General features: G+C 39.5%; 1 protein-coding gene across 1 annotated transcript in view; it reads right to left on the bottom strand.

Moving 5' to 3' along the window:
• Positions 1–21,534, bottom strand: part of SPMIP2 (sperm microtubule inner protein 2) — an 87,182-nt gene that overhangs the window by 6,339 nt on the left and 59,309 nt on the right. Inside the window, exon 4 of the mRNA XM_012735621.2 lies at positions 2,535–2,715. Within this exon, the coding sequence (XP_012591075.2) occupies positions 2,535–2,715 (181 nt within the window). The remainder of the gene's footprint in view (positions 1–2,534; positions 2,716–21,534) is intronic.

The raw sequence follows: 21,534 nt of genomic DNA, 5'->3' as shown, positions 1-21,534 counted from the left end.
TAAGAGTATCTTGGGTAAATGTATACAAGAATGATACATGTTGCTAACTAGCATAAATCGTATATTTTAGAAACATTAATCAATTACAATTAAGCTCTAAACTTTATAAATAGAAAATCAAACTCAAGAGCATGAGTATAAAATATGCCCATTTTCAACCATCTATTTTGATGAGAAAGCATGTGGTATTGTCTACAGGGTTATGATTGTAAAACTCTCATTCAGATCCCACATTTTCACTTTTGAGAGGCTTTCGGTGCATGGTTCTGATGCTTACAGCATAAGAATGGAAAATGTGCTGGCATCTCAGGCATAGTGATGGCAGCCACACATTGGTGTCTACGTGTGAGGCATTGTGTTGGAGGCCGTTCGCATGTGGTATTCATTATTTGCTTTTGAATATATAAGAATACTTGCTTCAATTTATTTTCCCTGAAAAGGATTTATATAAAAGGGAGGGGGGTTGAGTACTTACTGAACTATCCACAAGAGCTCTGCAGGATGGTATAAAAAATGGACTTGGAGAACAAGTATCTAATGTATTAAATATCTCCAGAAATTTAGGAGAAAGCCTGGTTGAAGGAAAGACTATTTTGAATAATACAGTATTTTGTTTATTCTGGAAGGGAAAGTGATCAACCCCCTTCACCAGTGAAGAGTTAAACTGACCTCAGGTGCCTCTTGATGAGATGCACTGAGATGCATTTATCTGGGATTCCTGCCCCAAACTCATAATCTGAATCCACTCATGAAGAAATTTCAGACAAGCCCATATTGAGAGATAGTCTATAGAACTGGCCTGTACTCTTCAAAAAAACATCAGTGTTATAAAAGACCAAGACTGAGGAACTCTTCCAAATTGAAGAAGACTAAAGAGACAGGATAACTAAATGCCATACATGATCCTAGATTGATTGAATCCTGGATCAGGGAAAAATACAAAGGTCATTTAATAAAATTTGATTATGAACTTTAGATAATAATAATAATAATGTATTAATGTTAAATTTCCTGAATCTTGTCAATTGTACTGTGGTTATGTGAGATAATATCCTTGTTCTTAGGAAATACATCCTGAAATATTTAGGAGTAAAGGGGCTAAGCTGGGTGTAGTGGCACGTGTCTGTAGTCCCAGCCACTTGGGAGGCTGAGGCAGGAGGATCTCTTGAGCCTAGGAGTGAGATACGATCACAGCATTGCTCTCCAGCCTGGGTGACAGAGTGAGACCGTATCCCTAAAAAGAGCATGGGAGGAGGGGCAAAGGGAAACATGTCTGCAACTAGCCATCAAATGGGGAAAGAGAGAGAGAGACAGAGAACATTAAAGCAAGTAAAATTAACAACAGATGGACCTGGGTGAAGAGTATATGAGGAGTTCTTTGTACTGTTATTGCAACTTGCTTTGCAAATTTGAAATCAAAATAAGAAGTCTTACCAGATTTTTTTTTAATGCACAAAAATATTTCAATTGGATTTAGTGAATGATAGAAGAAGGTATTGGGGGTAATTGAATTCATGATAACTCTAATCCTACACAAAATTAGTTCAGTGATGTAAAGTAACTAATCCAAGCCTCCTCCGCACACACTGCAATGAAACGTTTCATTTGGATCTATCCCAAAATTCAGACCACACAGAATGTTAGCACTTGAACTGTTCCATTTTTAAACACAGAATCTACCTAAGGTCAGGACCTACCAAGGAGGACGACCATGGCTTCCTCGGAGAATGTTTCAAATAGACATAATTAATTGCTGATGAATCAGCTCTCTGGGGACAGAGGGTAAGTAATATTCTAGCGAGTTGGCAAGATTCTGCAACGGAGCAAGACGACTCCGTGTAGGGAACAGGAGTCTCTGGATCCGAGCTCTTCTATTCGCTTTTCTACCATGGGAATTTGCTGTCAAACTCAATTAGTGAAATCCTGGATGACTACAAAGTGCATCGTGCTGTGGGATTATGCATGAGGCTATTGTAGGAGAGTGGTTTGTACACAGACCTCAGAAAATAGTTGTTGAACATATACTTACACTTTTTTACCTGATTCTCATGCTAACTCTATAAAATATTCAGAACACATACAAATATCCCCATTTTACTTATTAAAAACCCATATACAGAAATTATGCAACTTGCCCAAGAATCAGGAGAGAGTAAAGGAAAAAAACCTAGAGTTTGAACTGGTATATTCTCACTCTGTGCGAGTTTTGAGGGAGTTAGAGATTTACCTCTGTTTCATCGAGTGCTTTCTCGGTCAGGAAGTCACAGAAATGGGCATTCTCTCCAGGTTAAACCTTGTGATAAATAAGCAATTCTAAGGACTAAACCACACAACCTCTTGTTTTCTTTAGCTATAAAATGGGAATAATACCCACTTGCCCACTGAATTAACATTATTGTGGCAATCCAATATTAATGACAAAATGCTTTGGCAAGTTAAAAGGAGATATACAACTGGTTATTCTTAAAAACACTCTAATGTTAAAACAACCTGAATTTTTTCCGTGACGATTCAGAAAAGCAAAAAAATCTTACCTTTTCCTTCTTTGGTAGCTTAGATTGTTCGCAAGGTCTTACTGATGGTGACTTACTCTGCCTAACAAGAACGGCCCATTTGGAATTTCTCTGAGTGGTTTCCTCGTAATTATCCGTATGCCAGGCCATAAAAGCGCGACTATATTTTCCTTGCATATCCAGGATATGAGGTTTTGGTTGCCTGAAATAGGAACAAATTGATGAGTTCTCAGATGGAAAAAAAATCGAGCAACAAGGCCACCAGTTTTCAGATGCTTGAGAGGTGTCTGTTTCTGTAGTCATTTGAGGCGATTCTAGCCATGTGGGAGAGCTGAACACCTGAGCCACCAGCCAGCATTCTGAGAAGTTCCTGGACTCCATCCTCTCCACATCACCGGGCTGCTGTAAGTGCCAGAAACTGCCTGCAGGATGGACACTCGTTTAGGAACCTCATCAATGAACGCACTCCCATGTCATGACTGACCCTTTATGTCTTTTCAGAGCCAAGCAGGGAAGATGCTGTGAGGCTGAAGGTGGCATGTTGCTGAGACCTCTTGAGACCCATGTGTTCTCCTGAAGGACATGGCCTGTCCTTTTTGAGGTCTCCGGGGCATTCAAGAAAACACCAGCTTTTAGATTCCTAATGCTGGCTTTGGCCATCATTTTGGAGGAAAGATCTAGGCTTCCTCCTCTTTCCATGGTGACATCCTTGGGTAGATTTCAACAACCCTAAATTAAAACGTTATCTCAGCTCTGCCTTTCCATCATAAAGGCAGGGGGTGGTAAGAGATGAGGTCTCACTACATTGCCCAGGCTGGTCTTTTTTTTTTTTTTTTTTTTTTGAGACAAGAGTCTTGCTCTGTTGCCTGGGCTAGAGTGCCGTGGCATCAGCCTAGCTCACAGCAACCTCAAACTCCTGAGCTCAAGCAATCCTCCTGCCTCATTCTCCCAAATAGCTGGGACTACAGGCATGTGCCACCAGGCCCGGCTAATTTTTTCTATATATTTTTAGTTGGCCAATTAATTTCTATTTTTTTTTTTTTTAATAGAGACGGGGTCTCACTCTTGCTCAGGCTAGCCTTGAACTCCTGACCTTGAGTGATCCGCCCGTCTCGGCCTCCCAGAGAGCTCCAGGCTGGTCTTGAACTCCTGTGCTCAAGTAATCCTCCTGCCTCAGCCTCCTGAGTAGCTCAGACTACAGCTGGACTAATTTTTCTATTTTTTATAGAGACAGGGTCTCACTATGTTGCTCAGGCTGGTCTTAAACTCCTGGCCCCAAGTGATCTTTCCACTTCAGCCTCCCAAAGTGTTAGGATTACAGGTGTGAGCTACCGTGCACAGATAATTTTAAGAAACTTTAAAGGGCAGGATAGCTGATGATTAGAATATAGAAAACAGATATTGCTTACAGTTTATATTAGCTTGATTCATGATGCATAGGATAACCATTTCATGCAAATGTGTCACCTTTTCTTTACAATAATGCAAACAAGTAACTATATAGAATAGTTTAGAAAAGAAAAATCCTTGCAAATATTTTAGTCTTTCCTTAAGGACTAAAATATTTTGTAATCTCCTAGTTTAAATTCAGAATGTCCTATGTTCCTGAATCTTGAATCGCCAGAAGCAATGGAAAGTTAAAAATTAGTTGTAATTCAAGGCCTGTAATCCTAGCACTCCGGGAGGCAGATGTATCGCTCAAGGTCAGGAGTTTGAAACCAGCCTGAGCAAGAGTGAGACCCCATCTCTACTATAAAATAGAAAGAAATTAATCGGCCAACTAATATATAGAGAAAAAAATTAGCCAGGCATGGTGGCATATGCCTGTAGTCCCAACTACTCGGGAGGCTGAGGCAGTAGGATTGCTTGAGCCCAGGAGATTGAGGTTGCTGTGAGCTAGGCTGACGCCAAAGTACTCACTCTAGCCTGGGCAGCAAAGTGAGACTGTGTCTCAAAAAAAAAAAAAAAAAAAAAAAAAAATAGTTGTAATTCAAAGATTTTAAAGGTCTTATAGAAATAATGGCCACATCAATGATGGGGATTTACCCATACTATGTTGCACTTACAAATGAGCCCCAAAGTCTAAAGAGATCAACCAAGGAACAGAAGGTCTACTGCACACGGGGCATGAATGCTGGGCCCCCAGTCATGATTAGGTGTCGGGACACACGTGCCCCCACCATGAACACCACCAAACATTTTAGTGCAACACTCTCACTACTTGATTATTACACTAAGTAGATCCCTAAGGGTCAGATATTTATTTAACACAATCTCCAGTTAATAGAAAAGTTGGAAGCACAGTACAAAAGCTTCTATTGCTGAACCATTTGAAAGTACGTTGTTGACAGGATACCTATTATCCCCAAATACTTCTGTAATTCCTACAAACAAGGACATTTTACATAACCTAAACATAACCAACAGAATCAGAGAAAATCAAAAAAATTAACATTTTTGTATTACTACCAGCTAATCCTCAGACATCATTCAAGTTTGGCCAATTGTACCAATAACATCCATTTTGCAAAAGGATCTAGTTCACAGTCTCACACTACATTTCGTATTCACATCTCCTTCTGTCTGGAACAGTTTCTCAGTCTTCCTAGGGCTTTCACACACCTTGATACTTTTGAAGAATGTAGGCTGGTTATTTTGTATAAGCCCCTTGATTTCGATTTATCTTATGTTTCCTCTTAATTAGATTTGGGTTATGCATCTTTGACAGGAATAACACAGAATGGCCATAGTTTTGACTGAGCCCATAACTCAGGCATCCTCAAACTACGGCCCGAGGGCCACATGCGGGTGATTTTGCCTGTTTGTTTTTTACTTCAAAATAAGATATGTGCAGTGTGCATAGGAATTTGTTCATAGTCTGTTTTTTTTTTATTTCGGCATATTATAGGGGTACAAATTTTAAGGTTTCAATAAATGCCCTTTCCCCCCCTCCTCCCACAAGTCTGAGTTTCCAGCATGACCATCCCCCAGATAGTACACATCTCACTCATTATGTACATAGTTTTTTTAAAACTATAATCCAGCCCTCCAATGGTCTGAGGGACAGTGAACTGGCCCCCCCGTTTAAAAAGTTTGAGGTGAGTTTCACTTAGGTCACTTGCTTAAAAAGGATTCTCTTTTGTAACATTACTTTTGCCCTTTTATTAATTTGTGGGAAAATACCTTCAAATGATGCAGAATTCTCATTCCATATCAAATGTTTTATTTATTTATTTTTGTTTAAATAAATAAATTTATTTATTTCAGTATGGACTCATGGTTTTCTATTTTATCCAATGGGTAATAACCCATCACTAACGCTATTCATTCTGACACTCAAGTTGTCCCAGATTTGGCTAGTAGGAGCCCCTTCAATCTGGCTTCTGTGTCCTTGTGACTATACCCCTGTCATTCTTTGAGCATTTCCTTTTATTTGTTTTTTGGTACAAAAAATGTCCCAGGTTCATTTTTTCCTGACCCAGCCCTAGAATAAGCCATTTTGCAAACTACTCTAGTCCCTTTTAGTGGAGAATGGTATTCAGAAACCAAGCTCTGGGTTCTAAGCATTTTTATTGCTATAGAATGACACTGCTCCCGAGCCATAGCTTTCTTCGTTTTTGTATTTGTAAATTTCTTCTACTATAGTGATAAACCTGGCTCCCATGCCCCTTATTTGATCAGGCTCCCTCCCTGTCTATAACCAATCTCCCAGTACCACTACCATTCCTTCTGCCTTGTGCATACCCTCCTCACACCACGTGCAATGTGACACCCTCATCCAGGACACTCCCTCGCGGACACCCTTCTCACCTGCTCTGGACCAACACGGCTCCCCAACTCCTTACTCTGGAGCCACCACACCACCGGCTGATTTTTTTTTTTTTTTAACTTTTTCGTAGAGATCAAATCTCACTTTGTTGTCTAGGCTAGTCTCTAACTCCTGGCCTCAAACAATCCTCCTGCCTTTGCCTCCCAAATTGCTAGGATTACGGGTATAAGCCACCGTGTCTAGGCTGCTCATGTATTTAATGATTGTTACGTCTTGACCAGTCTGAACCAGAGCGAAAACCTATCTCTGCATAAGAGAGAAAAATTAGCCAGGCAGAGTGGTGTGTACTCTGCACACTCCTCCCCAAAAAACTGTTATGTCTTCTTGGTGGACTGACCATTTTAATCACTAAAAAATGTCCTCCATCTTTAGTAAAAATTTTTCCCTCAAAGTCTAAATTTTCTGATATTAGAATAACCGTTCTAACTTTACCACATGATATATATTTTATTATTTATTTATGTTTTTGGAGACAGAGTCTCACTCAGTCACCTCAGGGTAGAGTACACCGGCATCATCATAGCTCACTACAACCTCAAACTCCTGGGCTTTAGTGATCCTCCTGCCTCAGCCTCCCGAGTAGTTGGGACTATAGGCACGTGCCATGAAGTCCAGCTAATTTTTCTATTTTTAGTAGAGACAGGGTCTTGCTCTTACTCAGACTGCCACAAATTTCTAAATTCAAGCTATAATCCTCCCACCTTGACCTCCTAGAGTGCTAGAATTATAGGCATGAGCCACCATGCCTGGCCTATCTTTTACTTTTATACCTGTCTTTGAATTTAAAGTTTATCTTTTATAGACAGAATATAGTTGGATCGTAGTTTTGTTTGTTTTTTGTTTTGGTCAATCTCTGCCTTTTGATTAGAGAGTTTCATCCATTCATATTTAATGTAATTATTAATAAGGTAGGATTTATCTCTGTTATTTTTCTATTTGTTTTCGATATGTCTTACATCTTTTTTTTCTCTATTTCTTCATTACTGCTTTCTTTTGTGGTAAATAGATATTTCCTGGTACACTATTTTAACTTCCTTGTTTTGTACTTTACTATATGTTTTTGAATTATTTTCTTAGTGGTTTGCCTGAGGATTATCACTAATATCTTAATTTAAAATAATCTGGTTTGGATTAATACAAACTTAATTTCTGTAATATAAAAAACTTTGCTCACTGTTACTCCATTTTCTCCTTCCTTTGTGCTATTTTTATACAAATTACATTTTCTAAATTATAAGCCTAGCAATATAGTTTTATAATTATTGTTTATGCAGTTATCTTTTAAATCATATAAAATGTTATAAATGAAAAATACTGACTTTTTAATAAACCTATGCAGTTACCTTTACCAGTGTTCTTTATTTCTTCATATGGATTTGAGTTTCTGTGTACAGTCCTTTCATTTTAGCTTGAAAGACTCCCTTTAGCATTTCCTATAAGGCAAGTCTTTTAGCAACAAAATCTCTCAGTTTTTGTTTATCTGAGAATATCTTAATTTCTCCTTCATTTTTAAAGCATAGTTTTGCTAGATGTAGAATTCTTGGCTGACCATCTTTCTTTTAACACTTTGAATATGCCATCCCATTGTTTTCTGACCTCCATGGTTTCTGCTGAGAAGTCAGCTGTTAAGCTCATTGAGTATCCCTTGTGCATGATGGTCACTTTCATTTGTTGCTTTCTAGATTCTGTCTTTGCTTTTCAACAGTTTGACGATGGCATACCTACATGTAGATCTCTTTGAGTTTATCTTACTTGGAGTTTGTTAAACTTCTTGGAGTATAAATGACTATTTTTCATCAAATTTGGGAAGTTTTTAGCTATTATTTCTTCAAATATTCTTTCTTCCCCTTTGTCTCTCTCCTCTGCTTGAAGGATCATATGCTATGTCAATATGCTTGTTGTTCCACAGTCTTAAAGGCTCTGTTCATTTTTTAAAAATTCTTGTTTCTTTCTGTTCCTCAGACAGGATAATAGCCATTGACCTATATTCAAATTCACTGATTCTTTTTCAATACTGAGCTCCTCCAGTAAAGAATTTCTCTTTTTTTTTTGAGATACAGTCTTACTATTGTGCCCAACCTGGACTCAACCTCCTGAAGGATACTCCTGTCTCAGCCTCCCACCTCAGCCTCCTGAATAATTGGGACTACAGGCATGCATCACTGCACCCAGCTCCATAGACTTTGATGCTGCTCCTTCTTGTTGGTTTTGGTGGTGGTGGTCATGTTACAGATGTTTGTTTAGTGACTGTCCTGAACTAGTATAAAGTCTGTCGTATGTGCCCCCTGAAGCTTCTGCTTGGTTAGTTTCATGGTCAGCTAATTATTGGGCAGAAATTTCTAAAATGCCTTGAACCAATAAGATTTGTGGTCTTTGTGTATGTTGAGGCATACCTTCAATGCTCTGGGAGTCACATTACAATTCTGCCTTACCCTTCATTTCTTGCTTGCATAGGAACTTCAAGGTCAGCCAAAGATGAGAGATTAAGTCCTTCTCAGGTCTTTCCATGGCATGCACACAGCCCTACACACATGTGCACAGCCTTCTAGATCCCTAGGAATATGTTGAAGTTTCTCAAAACCCCCTATGGACAGCTCATTTCCTGGTTTTTCCTTTTAAGGTTTTTTGTCAGCTACTCTTTGCCCCAACTGCTATTGTTCCCTCAGACTGCTATGATGTGAAACAATTGCTACTGATTTTTTTTTCTTTTTTTTTACAAATGTCCATGGGATAGAGCTGTTCACACACAGAGTCAGGTCAAATAAAGACAAAACCTGAGAATGGATCTTTTTCAAGGGGATTCAAGACAGGTAACACATGACATCTCTTTGGATACAGGGATTTTTAAAGAGCTTCAAACCTGTGTTCCCTTTCCATGACTGGTAAGCTGCTGGTTTTCAGTTATCATAGCTGTGAGGCTATTGGTTTTCAAGGCTGCCATGGAACTGGGAAGAGAGGGATGGGAATAGCACAATTTCAGATGCCACAAATTGACCAGTTCTGGCCAATTTTCTTAAATGCTCCATGAATTGCTATAAGCATTTGGTTCATTTCCAATGTTTTGAAAAAAGGTGATTTTGATGATTTTTGCCAGTGTTCTTCTTTTTTTTTTTTGAGACAGGGTCTCACTTTGTTGCCCAGGCTAGAGTGAGTGCCATGGCGTCAGCTTAGCTCACAGCAACCTCAAACTCCTGGGCTCAAGCAATCCTGCTGCCTCAGCCTCCCGAGTAGCTGGGACTACAGGCATGTGCCACCATGCCCGGCTAATTTTCTTTCTATATCTATTAGTTGGCCAATTAATTTCTTTCTATTTATAGTAGAGACGGGGTCTCGCTCTTGCTCAGGCTGGTTTTGAACTCCTGACCTCGAGCAATCCGCCCGCCTCGGCCTCCCAGAGTGCTAGGATTACAGGCGCGAGCCACCGCGCCCGGCCAAGTATTTTTATTTCCTTTCGGAGGAGCATATTTTTGGAGGTCCTTACTCTACCATTACTGAAGCGCTTCCCAAACTGAATCATTGTAAAACAAATTGGAGACTATTTAAAGAAAAAATTGTCTATACCTTCTGTTTTCACTTCTTCATTTGTCCCTCCTCCAAACATTGCATTCTGCTTTGGGTTGTCATTACCTCATTGTAATGGTTCTCACCCCAGCCAGCAGCAACCTCCTTTTTCGCTTCCAAATCAAATCATCTCTTTTCAGGCTAATGACTTCCCAGAACATTGTTGACATTGTCCTCCTCTTGGAATCTCTTTCCATGGTAGCCTTGAAAACCAGCAATTACTTCTAATATTATTTCATCTACATTTCTTTTGGAAGAATATTTTCTTCTTTTTGCTGCTTTACCATTGGCATCCTTGATTCTCATTTCTTCATATATTACCACCCTCCTGCAAGCCAAGGAATAGTATCTATATCTACAGATCTAACTTACATCAACTAGTGATGTTTAAATTTTTTATTTTCAGTTCTATAATCTACAAATGCTCAGCTTCTTACTGGTCATAGTACCAGGATATCTCATAGCCAATCATAATAATACTTTCTAGCATTTATGGAGATATATGAGGTTACAGATACCAGGCTAGTTGATTTATATGTATTATCTCTAACCTTCATAATAATCCTATATGATAGATATATTTTTTTTTTTTTTTTTTTGAGAAAGAGTCTTGCTCACCCAGCTAGAGTGCAGTGGTGTCATCATAGCTCACTGCGACTTCAAACTCCTGGGCTCAAGTGATCCTCCTGCCTCAGCTTCCTGAGTAGCTGGGACTACAGGCATGTGCCACCACACTTGGCTAATTTTTTCTATTTTTAATAGAGATGGGGTCTCATTCTTGCTCAGGCTGGTCTCAAACTCCTAAGCTCAAAGGATCCTCCTGCCTCAGCCTCCATGAGTGCTAAGATTACAGGTATGAACCACCGTGCCTGGCCTCATTTCTCATTTTTACATATCCAAGATAAAACTGCTAAAAATCAGAAAAGCTAGAATTTGAACTTGGAGTTGTCTTATTCTAAAAACGTGATTACCTCATCTGTAAAATGGGGATAATAGTATAGTATCTATTTTTTATGAAGATTAAATGAGTTAATACTTACAAAGCACTTAAAACAGTATCTGGCCTATAGTAAAAAATTCATAAACATTAGCTATTTATATTATTATTATAGGATTCTACTTCTCAGCCCATCTCTCCATCTCCCTACTTTCTCTTCCCACCTCCAACCCCCCAAAAACCCTCTCTCGTTCCTGTGTTCCCTATTTTGGTCAATGACATAACCATATACTCCATCACCCAAGAGAGACATATCAGAATTAGCTTTCACTTTTACTTCTCCTCTATCCTTCCACATTTAGTTGGTTGCCAAGTCTCACTGAGGCTTTTTCTAAACTATCTCACCACCCCCAGCTCTCTAATTCAGGCTCCCATCACTGTGATTATTCCAATATCACTAAACTTGTCTTCCTCAGTCACTCCCTCCTCTGCTCCATCCACTCATCAAACAGCGTCCTACACCTATTATATGCCAGGTATTCTAACACATGGATTTAATTATATCATTTCCCTACTCAAAATTTTTAAAACAACTCCTCATTGCTTAATAGATTTAAGCTCAAAATCTTCGGTATGGAAGGAAAATAAAGCACTGAACAATCTGGTCCCTGTACTGCAATTCCAACCTTGTCTTTCACCACACTTCAAAGCCAAAACCCTACATTTTAGCCATACCAGACAACCAGTCATTTTCCCAACACATCATGAAAGGTGAACCTTTGCTTGTGTAATTCCCTATGGCTAGAATTCCTTTCCTGCCTCCACCTCCCCTCTCTCCTTATGATTTTCCACGCAGCCTTTCAAATACAGTTCAAGTGTTACTTCTCCTACAAAACATCCCTCAACATTGGCCCACCTTCAACTTTGTAGCACAATTACTTCCTTTCTTCCCCACAGGACAGTGTTCATTCTATCAAATATATTGCACTTGGTGTTGTCGTGTGGACTTTCTCCCTCAGTAAATCTGTGAGTAAAGGGAGGGAACCATTCCTTACTTTTTTGTATCTTTAGTGTCTAACAGAATTCCTGACATAGAACACATTTTCAGTCAATTTTGTTTCCTTCTATAAAGATACCAAAAAAAAAAATGTTTTTTCTCTTCAACAACAGAGACTTGTGACGGCACACAATACAGGGTTTGGGGTGTGGGGGAACTGATTTTAAATATTAAAACATGTTGAAATTTTCCTTAAAAACTGTTGGGTTATTTGAGAAATGACCAAGATTTTCCTAGCAGCCTGAACAGGGGAGAAATAGGATGAGAAGATGGGGGAGTCCAGTACTCAGTTAAGAAATGACTGGCTGTGCCTAGCTTATGTAACTGTCTAAAACAGATGGGACAAACTTGACATTCATTTTGACACTTCTGCCAGAGAAAACACTCTGGACGGCTGTGCCGGGGGTGGTGCTATTGGTCTCCAGCCTTCCCACTCCTGTGTGCTTCTAGCTGGGCTCACAGCGGACTCAGTAGTAGCCATTTTGATTCATGACCAAACAATCCCATGAACTCTTGGTATGTTGGCAAAACAAACAGCTTGAATAAATATGTTTACTTAAATCGATCAAAATAAGCTGGTTATTCTGGAGAACTGACCACCCGGGCTTCAGTCTCGCCTGGGAAGAAACCTGCTTCTGTTCAGCATTCTGACCCCCACCTTCTGGGCTCCCTCTGGTTGACTAAAAATAGTTCTAATAAGTGGTCAAATTACTGTCTTTTTGGATTCCAAAGTTAAAGAAAGAAAATTACTGTTTAAGTTCCAGTGAGTCAGTCTAATATAAACCCCAGAAACAGTCATTCACTTGAGTTTCAAATGGAGAAATTATGTGGAAACTTCCCTTTGGGGCTTCAGCATTTTCCTTGCGGCATCGTAAAGTGACGTAACTCTGTGTACTCACGTGTTTCTGGCTTGTGAAGAGGCCTGGTGCCATATCTGCACTGCGACCTAGAAGCATGACTACCTGTTTCCTCAGCAAGCCAGTTCCCTCAGATGCTTGCTTTCTCACAGTGTCATTGATCTCTGCTCTTTCCATTCCCCAAAGTGCTAAAAAGCCATCGATGGCACATGGAAATTTTTCAGAAACACATTTAGAAACCATTTGGCAGGATCTGTACTTTCTGGGAGAACAAGCCTTCTTTCCCTGTTATTTTCTCTTTGGAACATTTGCAGGAAAACAAGACCTCTGCTTTTGAAAGATCTTTTTGAGCGTACGGTGTAGTCCACACCTACGGACAGAATCTTAAGGGAATCACTATAGGGACCACAAAGATGTGTTTAATCATATTTTCCTTTGCTAAATTAGCTGTCCACATAGGTGGGGTGGGTGTGACTGCTGACACAGGCAGCCACATATGGGGTATGATTTCAGCGACACTGGCTGCCTGAGAAAATACTCCCTTCTGTCCTACTCTGCTCCTGCTTTCTTTCCAGAAGTAGAGACAGGCTTCCAGTACACACAGAGGGACAATAAGGCATTACTACCTGGCCTTCCTCAAGATAGCATATTTTAAAGGGTTAGTACCACAAACGTGGAACTGAGGAAATTGGCGACACTATAGGCCCATTTCATGATTGAGTCTAAGCTTATTTCTTCCACATTAATCTCCCTTTTCTCCCTGCCTCCGTAGGATCATACATGATAATGTTGTATCTTGTTTTCAAAACATTTCATCTTAATCCTCTGGGATAACATTTATTTGATCCTGGATCAACAGCTGTCATGGAGATGATTAAAAGCAGGAAGTTATCCTGATATTTTGTATTTGGACAAATGAATATACAACCATATTTAGCAATTATGAATCAAGAAAAATTTCAATGTTAATGAGTTTATCCAACGTTAGTTGTTGCCCAGGAGATTTGTGGGAAGTACAAAGAGAAAGGGACTTATAAAAAGAAGCTAATTTTTGAGGCCAGGCGTGGTGGCTCACGCCTGTAATCCTAGCACTTTGGGAGGTTGAGGTGGGCGGATTGCTCAAGGTCATGAGTTCGAAACCAGCCTGAGCGAGACCCCCGTCTCTACCAAAAATAGAAATAAATTAATTGACCAACTAAAAATATATATACAAAAAATTAGCTGGGCATGGTGGCGCATGCCTGTAGTCCCAGCTACTTGGGAGGCTGAGGCAGTAGGATCACTGAGCCCCGGAGATTGAGGTTGCTGTGAGCCAGGCTGACGCCATGGCACTCTAGCCTGGGCAACAAAGTGAGACTCTGTCTCAAAAAAAAAAAAAAAAAAAAGAAGCTAATTTTTAGTAATCAAAATCCAAAGGAGCTTACCGAGATTTATCTGAAAGACATGGGCCATGCTTACTTGTTTTATGTACAATCTTCGGGATGCTGGGAAAATTGAGGGTCTACCTCTGAATGGTAACATCCTACTTAAAATTAAGGTCCAAAGCAATATTGATCCTACTAATCAGGACAGTTTGAGGCACTTAGTAGCCTTAAGGATCCAGAAGCTATCTATATGCTCTCCTATTTTTAGACAATAAGTATCTGAGACATAGTTTATTGAACATACTCCTAGAATGTGTTCAACCATGTACTCAGTCCTCTGGGAACCACACAGAAAGCTAATAGTCTGTGTCATATAGACACATGGCAAAAGGCAAAAACATTAGTATATGAATAAACAGTTGCTTATTCACTGCTGTACCTATAAATGAGTAAAATGAGTACTAAGAGGTTATTTAATGGCAATAAACTTCCAAGAATGAGTATGATGAAATGTGAAAGAATTTTTTACAGCTGCTTGGCTCTTTTATTCTTATTCAGGAGTTTTCTCTCTCCCAAAATGACAAAAATGTCTATGATCAGTTTTACATCATTAACAATTCAAAAACAAGGCCAGATGTGGTAGTTCACACCTATAATCCTAGCATTTTGGGAGGCCAAGGTAGGAGGACTGCTTGAGCTCAGGTGTTCAAGACCAGCCTGAGCAAGACCCCCGTCCCCAAGTAAAAATACTAAAAATAGAAAAAATTAGCCAGGTGTGGTGGAGCATGCCTATAGTCTCAGCTACTCAGAAGGGTGAGGCAGGAGGATCACTTGAGCACAGGAGGTAGAGGTTACAGTGAGCTATGACGACACCACGGCACGCTAGCTCAGGTGACAGAGCAAGACCATTTCTCAAACAAAATAATTCAAAAACAAATTCATGAAATGTGTCTGCATATCTACAAGCACAAATTATTTTGCAAAAATAGGTAGGAATTATTTCTAAACAAAACCGTATATTCCCCCATTAGTATGAAATCTATACTGTCTCAAGGACAAAAATGAAATCCCATCCCAAAGTGGTATTTGGGAAAGCACAAGAGTAGTCTTTCTACCTATGAACACTATTTTTAAAAAACAGAAAAACAAAACAATTTAATCATATTTATTTTTCCTTTAAGAAGGAAAAGCCCACTTTCTTGGGCTCTCTGCTATAAGGAGGGCATCAAAAGATTGCACAGTTTTGCAAAATTATATGCACCATATGCTTCAGACCTCAACTTGTGACTATTTTGGTTTGATTTATTGCTTTTATTTCATAGAAAACAGAGCCACTTTATTTGAAAGGCTTGTTAAATATTCTACTGCTGTACTAAAGAATTAATTGAAACAAGAAAGGTCTCATATTACCCTAAGTGAACACTCCTCCATTAATTTGCCAGATTGTTGTCCCCAAACTCTAGAATGTGAAAAATGCCATCCTTGCCATAGTGACGTCACCAGCATGTGGCTGGTTGCCCTTATGGGCTCCAGCTGGACTTGTAGTTATACCGGCTATGTGCTCTAAATCAAACGTACCATCTTCCTGTGCAGAACAGCTTACTACAAAAGGTTACTGTTGCCAGGAGTTTGTCCATGATGTAGAAATACACAGAGGTGCTTATTGATTCTCATTCAGTATTTTTCAATGATTTATAGGAAGTGACAATCACTTTGGGTTTTCTTGTGCACATAAGCCTCAGGGGCAGCTGTCCAAAATCTTCCTAGAAATGCAGCATATTAGATCATCTAGTGTCACCTATTAGGAGTGTTAAATATAATTTCTGATGTTCCCAGAGATATGGGAGATTTTAGATAAGACGTCCAGGAAGTTCTGCCAATTTCAGCAGCTCAGAGCTTCTGAAATGCCAAGCCCAGGGCTTCCTTCGTGCTGTTGCTTTCCAGACGTCACTTGCATATTTGTGTATCAGAGAGCAGGGAAGAAAGGAGAGCCATGTTTATGTCAGCTGCTTGCTAGCAGTTAGGGTGAAAGCTAGTCAGCAGACTATAGCAGTAGTTTTGGGTAAGTTTTGACCTTCATTAGCAAAGGACGAGGTTAATACAATTTATTTTCAGTTTCTTTGTGAATTTTAAATATGCACAGAAATAGGCAAAACAGTATTAAAAATCCCCAAGTACTAATCACTCAACTTCAAAAACCATCAACTTATAACCACTCTTATTTCATTTCTATCCTATTTACTAATCCCACTCCAGCCCTGCCAAGACAGATCCTTCTGGTATGACCCTCAAAAATATAAAAACTATTTTTTTTTTTTTTGGCCGGGCGCTGTGGCTCACGCCTGTAATCCTAGTTCTTGGGAGGCCGAGGTGGGCGGATTGCTCAAGGTCAGGAGTTCAAAACCAGCCTGAGCAAGAGCGAGACCCTGTCTCTACTATAAATAGAAAGAAATCAATTGGCCAACTGATATATATATATAAAAAATTAGCCGGGCATGGTGGCACATGCCTGTACTCCCAGCTACTTGGGAGGCTGAGGCAGAAGGATCACTCGAGCCCAGGAGTTTGAGGTTGCTGTGAGCTAGGCTGACGCCACGGCACTCACTCTAGCCTGGACAACAAAGCGAGACTCTGTCTCAAAAAAAAAAAAAAAAAAAAAAACTATTTTTTTAACATAATCACAATACCATTACTTCTCCTAAAAATTTAATAATCTCAAATGTTCAGCATTCAAAATTCTAATTTGTCTCATAAATTATGATTTTCTAACTGTTGGAACAATCCAAATGAGTTCCACACCTTGCAATTGGTTGACAAGTTTCTTTTAATTCATAGGTTCTCTTTTTTCTCCTTTCTTTTTCTCCTTCTCCCAATTTGTTGAAAAAAGTGATCATTTGTCGTATAAAATTTCCCGCAATACATTTTTCTGATAATATCTCCATGTTGTTGTTGAACATTTTCCACTGTCATCTTATTTCCTATACGCTGTTAGTTGGATTTAGAGGACTGATCTGAGTCAGGCTGGTTTTTGGGGCAAGACTACTGTATCAGTTTGATGGGGATGCCATAACCAAGTGGCACAGTGGCTTAAGCAACAGAAATTAATTTTCTCACAATTCTGGAAGCCCAAGATAAACGTGTCTACAAAGTTGGTTTCTTCTGAGTCCTCTCTCCTTGGGTTGTAGATGGCTGTCTTTTCCCTGTGTCTCACATGCTCTTCCCTCTGCACCCGTCCCTCCTTATAAGGACACCAGTCATATTCCTTCTTTTTATAATCCTATAGTTAGGGTAGGATTAGGGCCCACCATGATGATGTCATTTTAACTTAATTACATCATTAAAGGTCCTATATCCATACAGTCACATTCTAGATGGGTTAGAATGTCACCATATGAATTCAGGGAGGGACATCATTTAACCCTTAACCACTACTTCTTAGGTTGTGCTGTGTTCTTCCATTAAGAGGCACTTCGTATCTGGTCATCTCTCGTGGTTTTGGCAGCCAATGGATGATCAATGTCTAGATTCATTAAGTTATTAGGGTTGACAAAGTGATGATATGTCCTAATTCTAGTGTTCCTTTATTTAACTGGATTACTTTTTTTTTTTTTTGAGACAGAGGCTCACTTTGTTGCCCAGGCTAGAGTGAGTGCCGTGGCATCAGCCTAGCTCACAGCAACCTCAAACTCCTGGGCTCAAGCGATCCTCCTGCCTCAGCCTCCCGAGTAGCTGGGACTACAGGCATGCGCCACCATGCCCGGCTAATTTTTTCTATATATCTTAGTTGGCCAATTAATTTCTATTTATAGTAGAGACGGGGTGTTGCTCTTGCTCAGGCTGGTTTTGAACTCCTGACCTCAAGCAATCTGCCCGCCTAGGCCTCCCAGAATGCTAGGATTACAGGTGTGAGCCACCGCGCCCGGCCATACTTTAATCTTTTTAAAAAGTCATATTTTCCATTTGGTTATGTAGTGGTACAATTTGTATCGCAAAGGTGGAATTCATGTTTAATTCTTTGCTTTTACCATTTTCAAAATGACAACTTGTTTCATTGGAATCCTCCAATGTGACCAGTTATGATTTTTAAGTGACACTGAACTCCTGAATATTCATGTATATGTATATGAATATGTATGATTTATGTTAATCCATTATAGTTATTACCCTTATTATCCAAGTTGTCCTTTTTGACCAGTGGAAATTTCTCCAAGTTTGGCTCCTAAATTCCTTAGACAGGCCTGTGGTAGTCTTTGCTGGCTTCCCTGCTATCTGGGATGGCAAGGCTTATCTTTTTTCATTTTATTTCCTTCTCCAGACCCAGAATCAGCCATTTCTTCAAGAAGCCCTGATTCCTTTTAGTGGAAAAGGTATTTGAAGAATCTGAGTACTAGGGGAGTACACAGCTACTGAGTTATCTCTGCATCTGGGCCTTTACAGTGAACAGAGCAATGAAGAACAAGGTAAACACAAAATCATTCACTTTATATACATACGTATATGTATGCACACAGATAGGCAAACAGATACATATAACCTTCAATCAAATTCAGAGTTTGTCTTTCAGCTCTTTTATCATAGCATCTGCATTTCCTTTCTCCCACTCCAAGAATCCTAACACTAATCCAAAACAGGAATGATTGAGTAAAAACATCATATTGTTGTTCATTTGCTGTATTCCACAATATACCCACAGCAAAATCAAAGCAACACTTTTATAACACTTTTTGCTATTCTTTTTCATCTTAGGGTATACCCCACTAGAGATTTATACTCAAATTACTGTGCTTCAGATTCCTTGAAATAATTCATCTCTATGTGTTAAATCATCAACTGGAAACATATTTAGTCTTTTCAAATTTTTATATTTAAATTAATTTATTTTCAATTGGTAAAATATGTATATGGTTTCAAAGTCAAGTCAAGGACAGAACCAGCATTGCTCTTCTATTTTTTTTTTTTTCTTATTGCTGTCATTACCATATGTGTCTAACGAAGAGGAAGGGATGTTGGTGCCATGGTAGATTTGGAGGAGGAGGTGATGCCTGAATCATGTCTTACTGAACAGCTGCAAAGGGTGACTTAGATTCTGGGAGAAACTGTCTCTGAGGCCCCAGCTCTGTTCAGTGAAGAAAACATTTGTTCTTCCACCCACCATGTAATTCATCTTTGAATTTTAATGAGTTAGCCCTTAGGCTGCTAGACAGAAAACAAGCCACAGCATTCTGGATAAACCCTGCCATCTTCACACATTGCTGCAGAGGCTAGAAATGGAAAGTTTATATTGTCAAATATATATTGTGTCCCAAGGTAATTCATCTGAATGTGTGAAATTCCATCTCTAAAATAGCAGCATCTTAGAATCTAAATCCAGCAGTTCTAGAAGCTAACTTCTACCCAACCTTCAAGCTCAGGTGACCTTATTGGTCACCTCTTGGTCCAATATTTATGGACTACCTTTTTGTAGGCCATAAATATTTCTATTGCTGCATCCTAATATTCTCTAATATAATTATCTGTTTATGCGTCTCCCACCTCCAACTAGATGATAAGCTCTAAAAGGGCAGGAAAATTTTGTCTTATTTGCTTGGTACTATACTTGTCCATAGTTTGGATGGAACAAAGAACAGAGGTAACACTGCTGAAAATTGAATTAGAGTTATAGATAATAAACATGAGATGCTCTCAAGGATATTATGAGTCAACATTTAAAGATAAAGTGATGAATAACATACAAACCCTCAACTTAATGTTACAATCTGACTTTTGTACTCCATGACTCTATAAACATAAATGTTCGTGTATATTTTATTCTGTATTTTATTATCTCAATTTTAAAATCATTAATTGTTTAGTTCATCTGGAATTCATTTTATTATATGATGAGGTATAGCTGTAATTTTACTTTTTCCAAAAGGTTAGCCAGTTGCCCCAATTCCAATTTTTCTTGGATCCTTTATCAAGGTGGCTTAACTCTTCTAGGGAAAACTGGATAATCTCACTGTTATAAACCCATGGTCTCTAACTTCAAGTGGACCTTCCTGGTTTCCTCAAGACATCTATTATGTCTCATTCTCATCACTCTTATCAGCTCTCTGTAGGACATGGTTTTGTACAAGATTTCATGGACCACTGAATTACACATTTTTAAAGGATTAAAATAGTACATTTTATGTTATCTCTACTATACCATCATTTAAAAAAAAATTGCCAGTAGCCTGAGCAAAAGTGAGACCTCGTCTCTACAAAAATAGAAAAATTAGCCAGGTAGTCCCTGCTACTTGGCAGGCTGAGGCAAGAGGATCACTTCAGCCTAGGAGTGTGAGGTTGCAATGACCTATGATGACACCACTGCACTCTAGCTAAGGTGACAGAGGCTGTGTCTCAAAAAAAAAATCACCAAAATAAATAACTCCATGGAGAACACCAAGGCCATCTGGTCTAAGCTCCATCAACCACCACCCTAAACCTGCACCCCAAACTTAGACCTACAAATACAATCCTATCTTTCTCTTCAGTCTCTGGGAATGAGGGATTCCTTCTCCCATCCAGGAATTCCATATTCACCTGTCCCCTTGAACCCACAATGGAACCCCCAACACTGCTCCAAAGCCCCAAGCCCTTCTCTAGATAAAGTTCTGACACTCTAAAAAAAAGCCTACACTTGGCCCTACCATTCACATTTTCTTCCCTTATCTAAATTTTTCAATTTTACCATGACAGGTACTTGTTTATTCAAATTCGTCTCGCAATCATACAACTCACTATCGTCTTTGCCTTCCCCTTCCCCCAAATTGTTCTGTCAGTTATTATTCTCACCAGGGTCTCCAGTGATTTCCTATCTATTTTCTTTACTGGACACTGCTCAGTCCACATCTTATTTAACTTTGATCATCAGTTCTCCGGGTTCGCCTCAGCTCCTGCTATGTCTTCATTCACAGCTTTTCTTCTTTTCCAATCAGAGTTTGAATCCCTACAATCCTGCCCTACTTCTCTGGTCTTCTCCCTTCACATTCACTCATTTTCAAATGTGACCTAAATATGGTGACAGAGAAAGCTTCAATCCAGCTTCACAAATCTCTGTTTGTCACTGGATGTCCCACAGGGACTTCAAATCTCCCCAAACTTGTCATCTCCTCGCCCTCCCCCATTACAGGACATGCTCCCGCTGTGCTCAGTCTGAGTTGATCCACTGTCAACTCATTCACTCAAACTAGAACTCTGATGTAGTCACTGCCTCCATCATTACTTTCATCCCCTACACCTGATACCCAAATCCTGCTTTTACTCCCTAATAATTCTGGAGTCTGTCCCCTCCTGTCAATCATGATCCCCCTCCTCCCCTAGGTCACCATCAGTCCCCTGGGCCACCCTAACAGACTCCTGCCTGGTGTCCCTGTCTCCAGTAGTGCTCCACGT

This window comes from Microcebus murinus, chromosome 15 (genome assembly GCF_040939455.1).
Source record: "Microcebus murinus isolate Inina chromosome 15, M.murinus_Inina_mat1.0, whole genome shotgun sequence".
In the NCBI taxonomy this organism is placed as follows: Eukaryota; Metazoa; Chordata; class Mammalia; order Primates; family Cheirogaleidae; genus Microcebus; species Microcebus murinus.
This window is presented reverse-complemented; position numbering and strand designations above follow the sequence as displayed.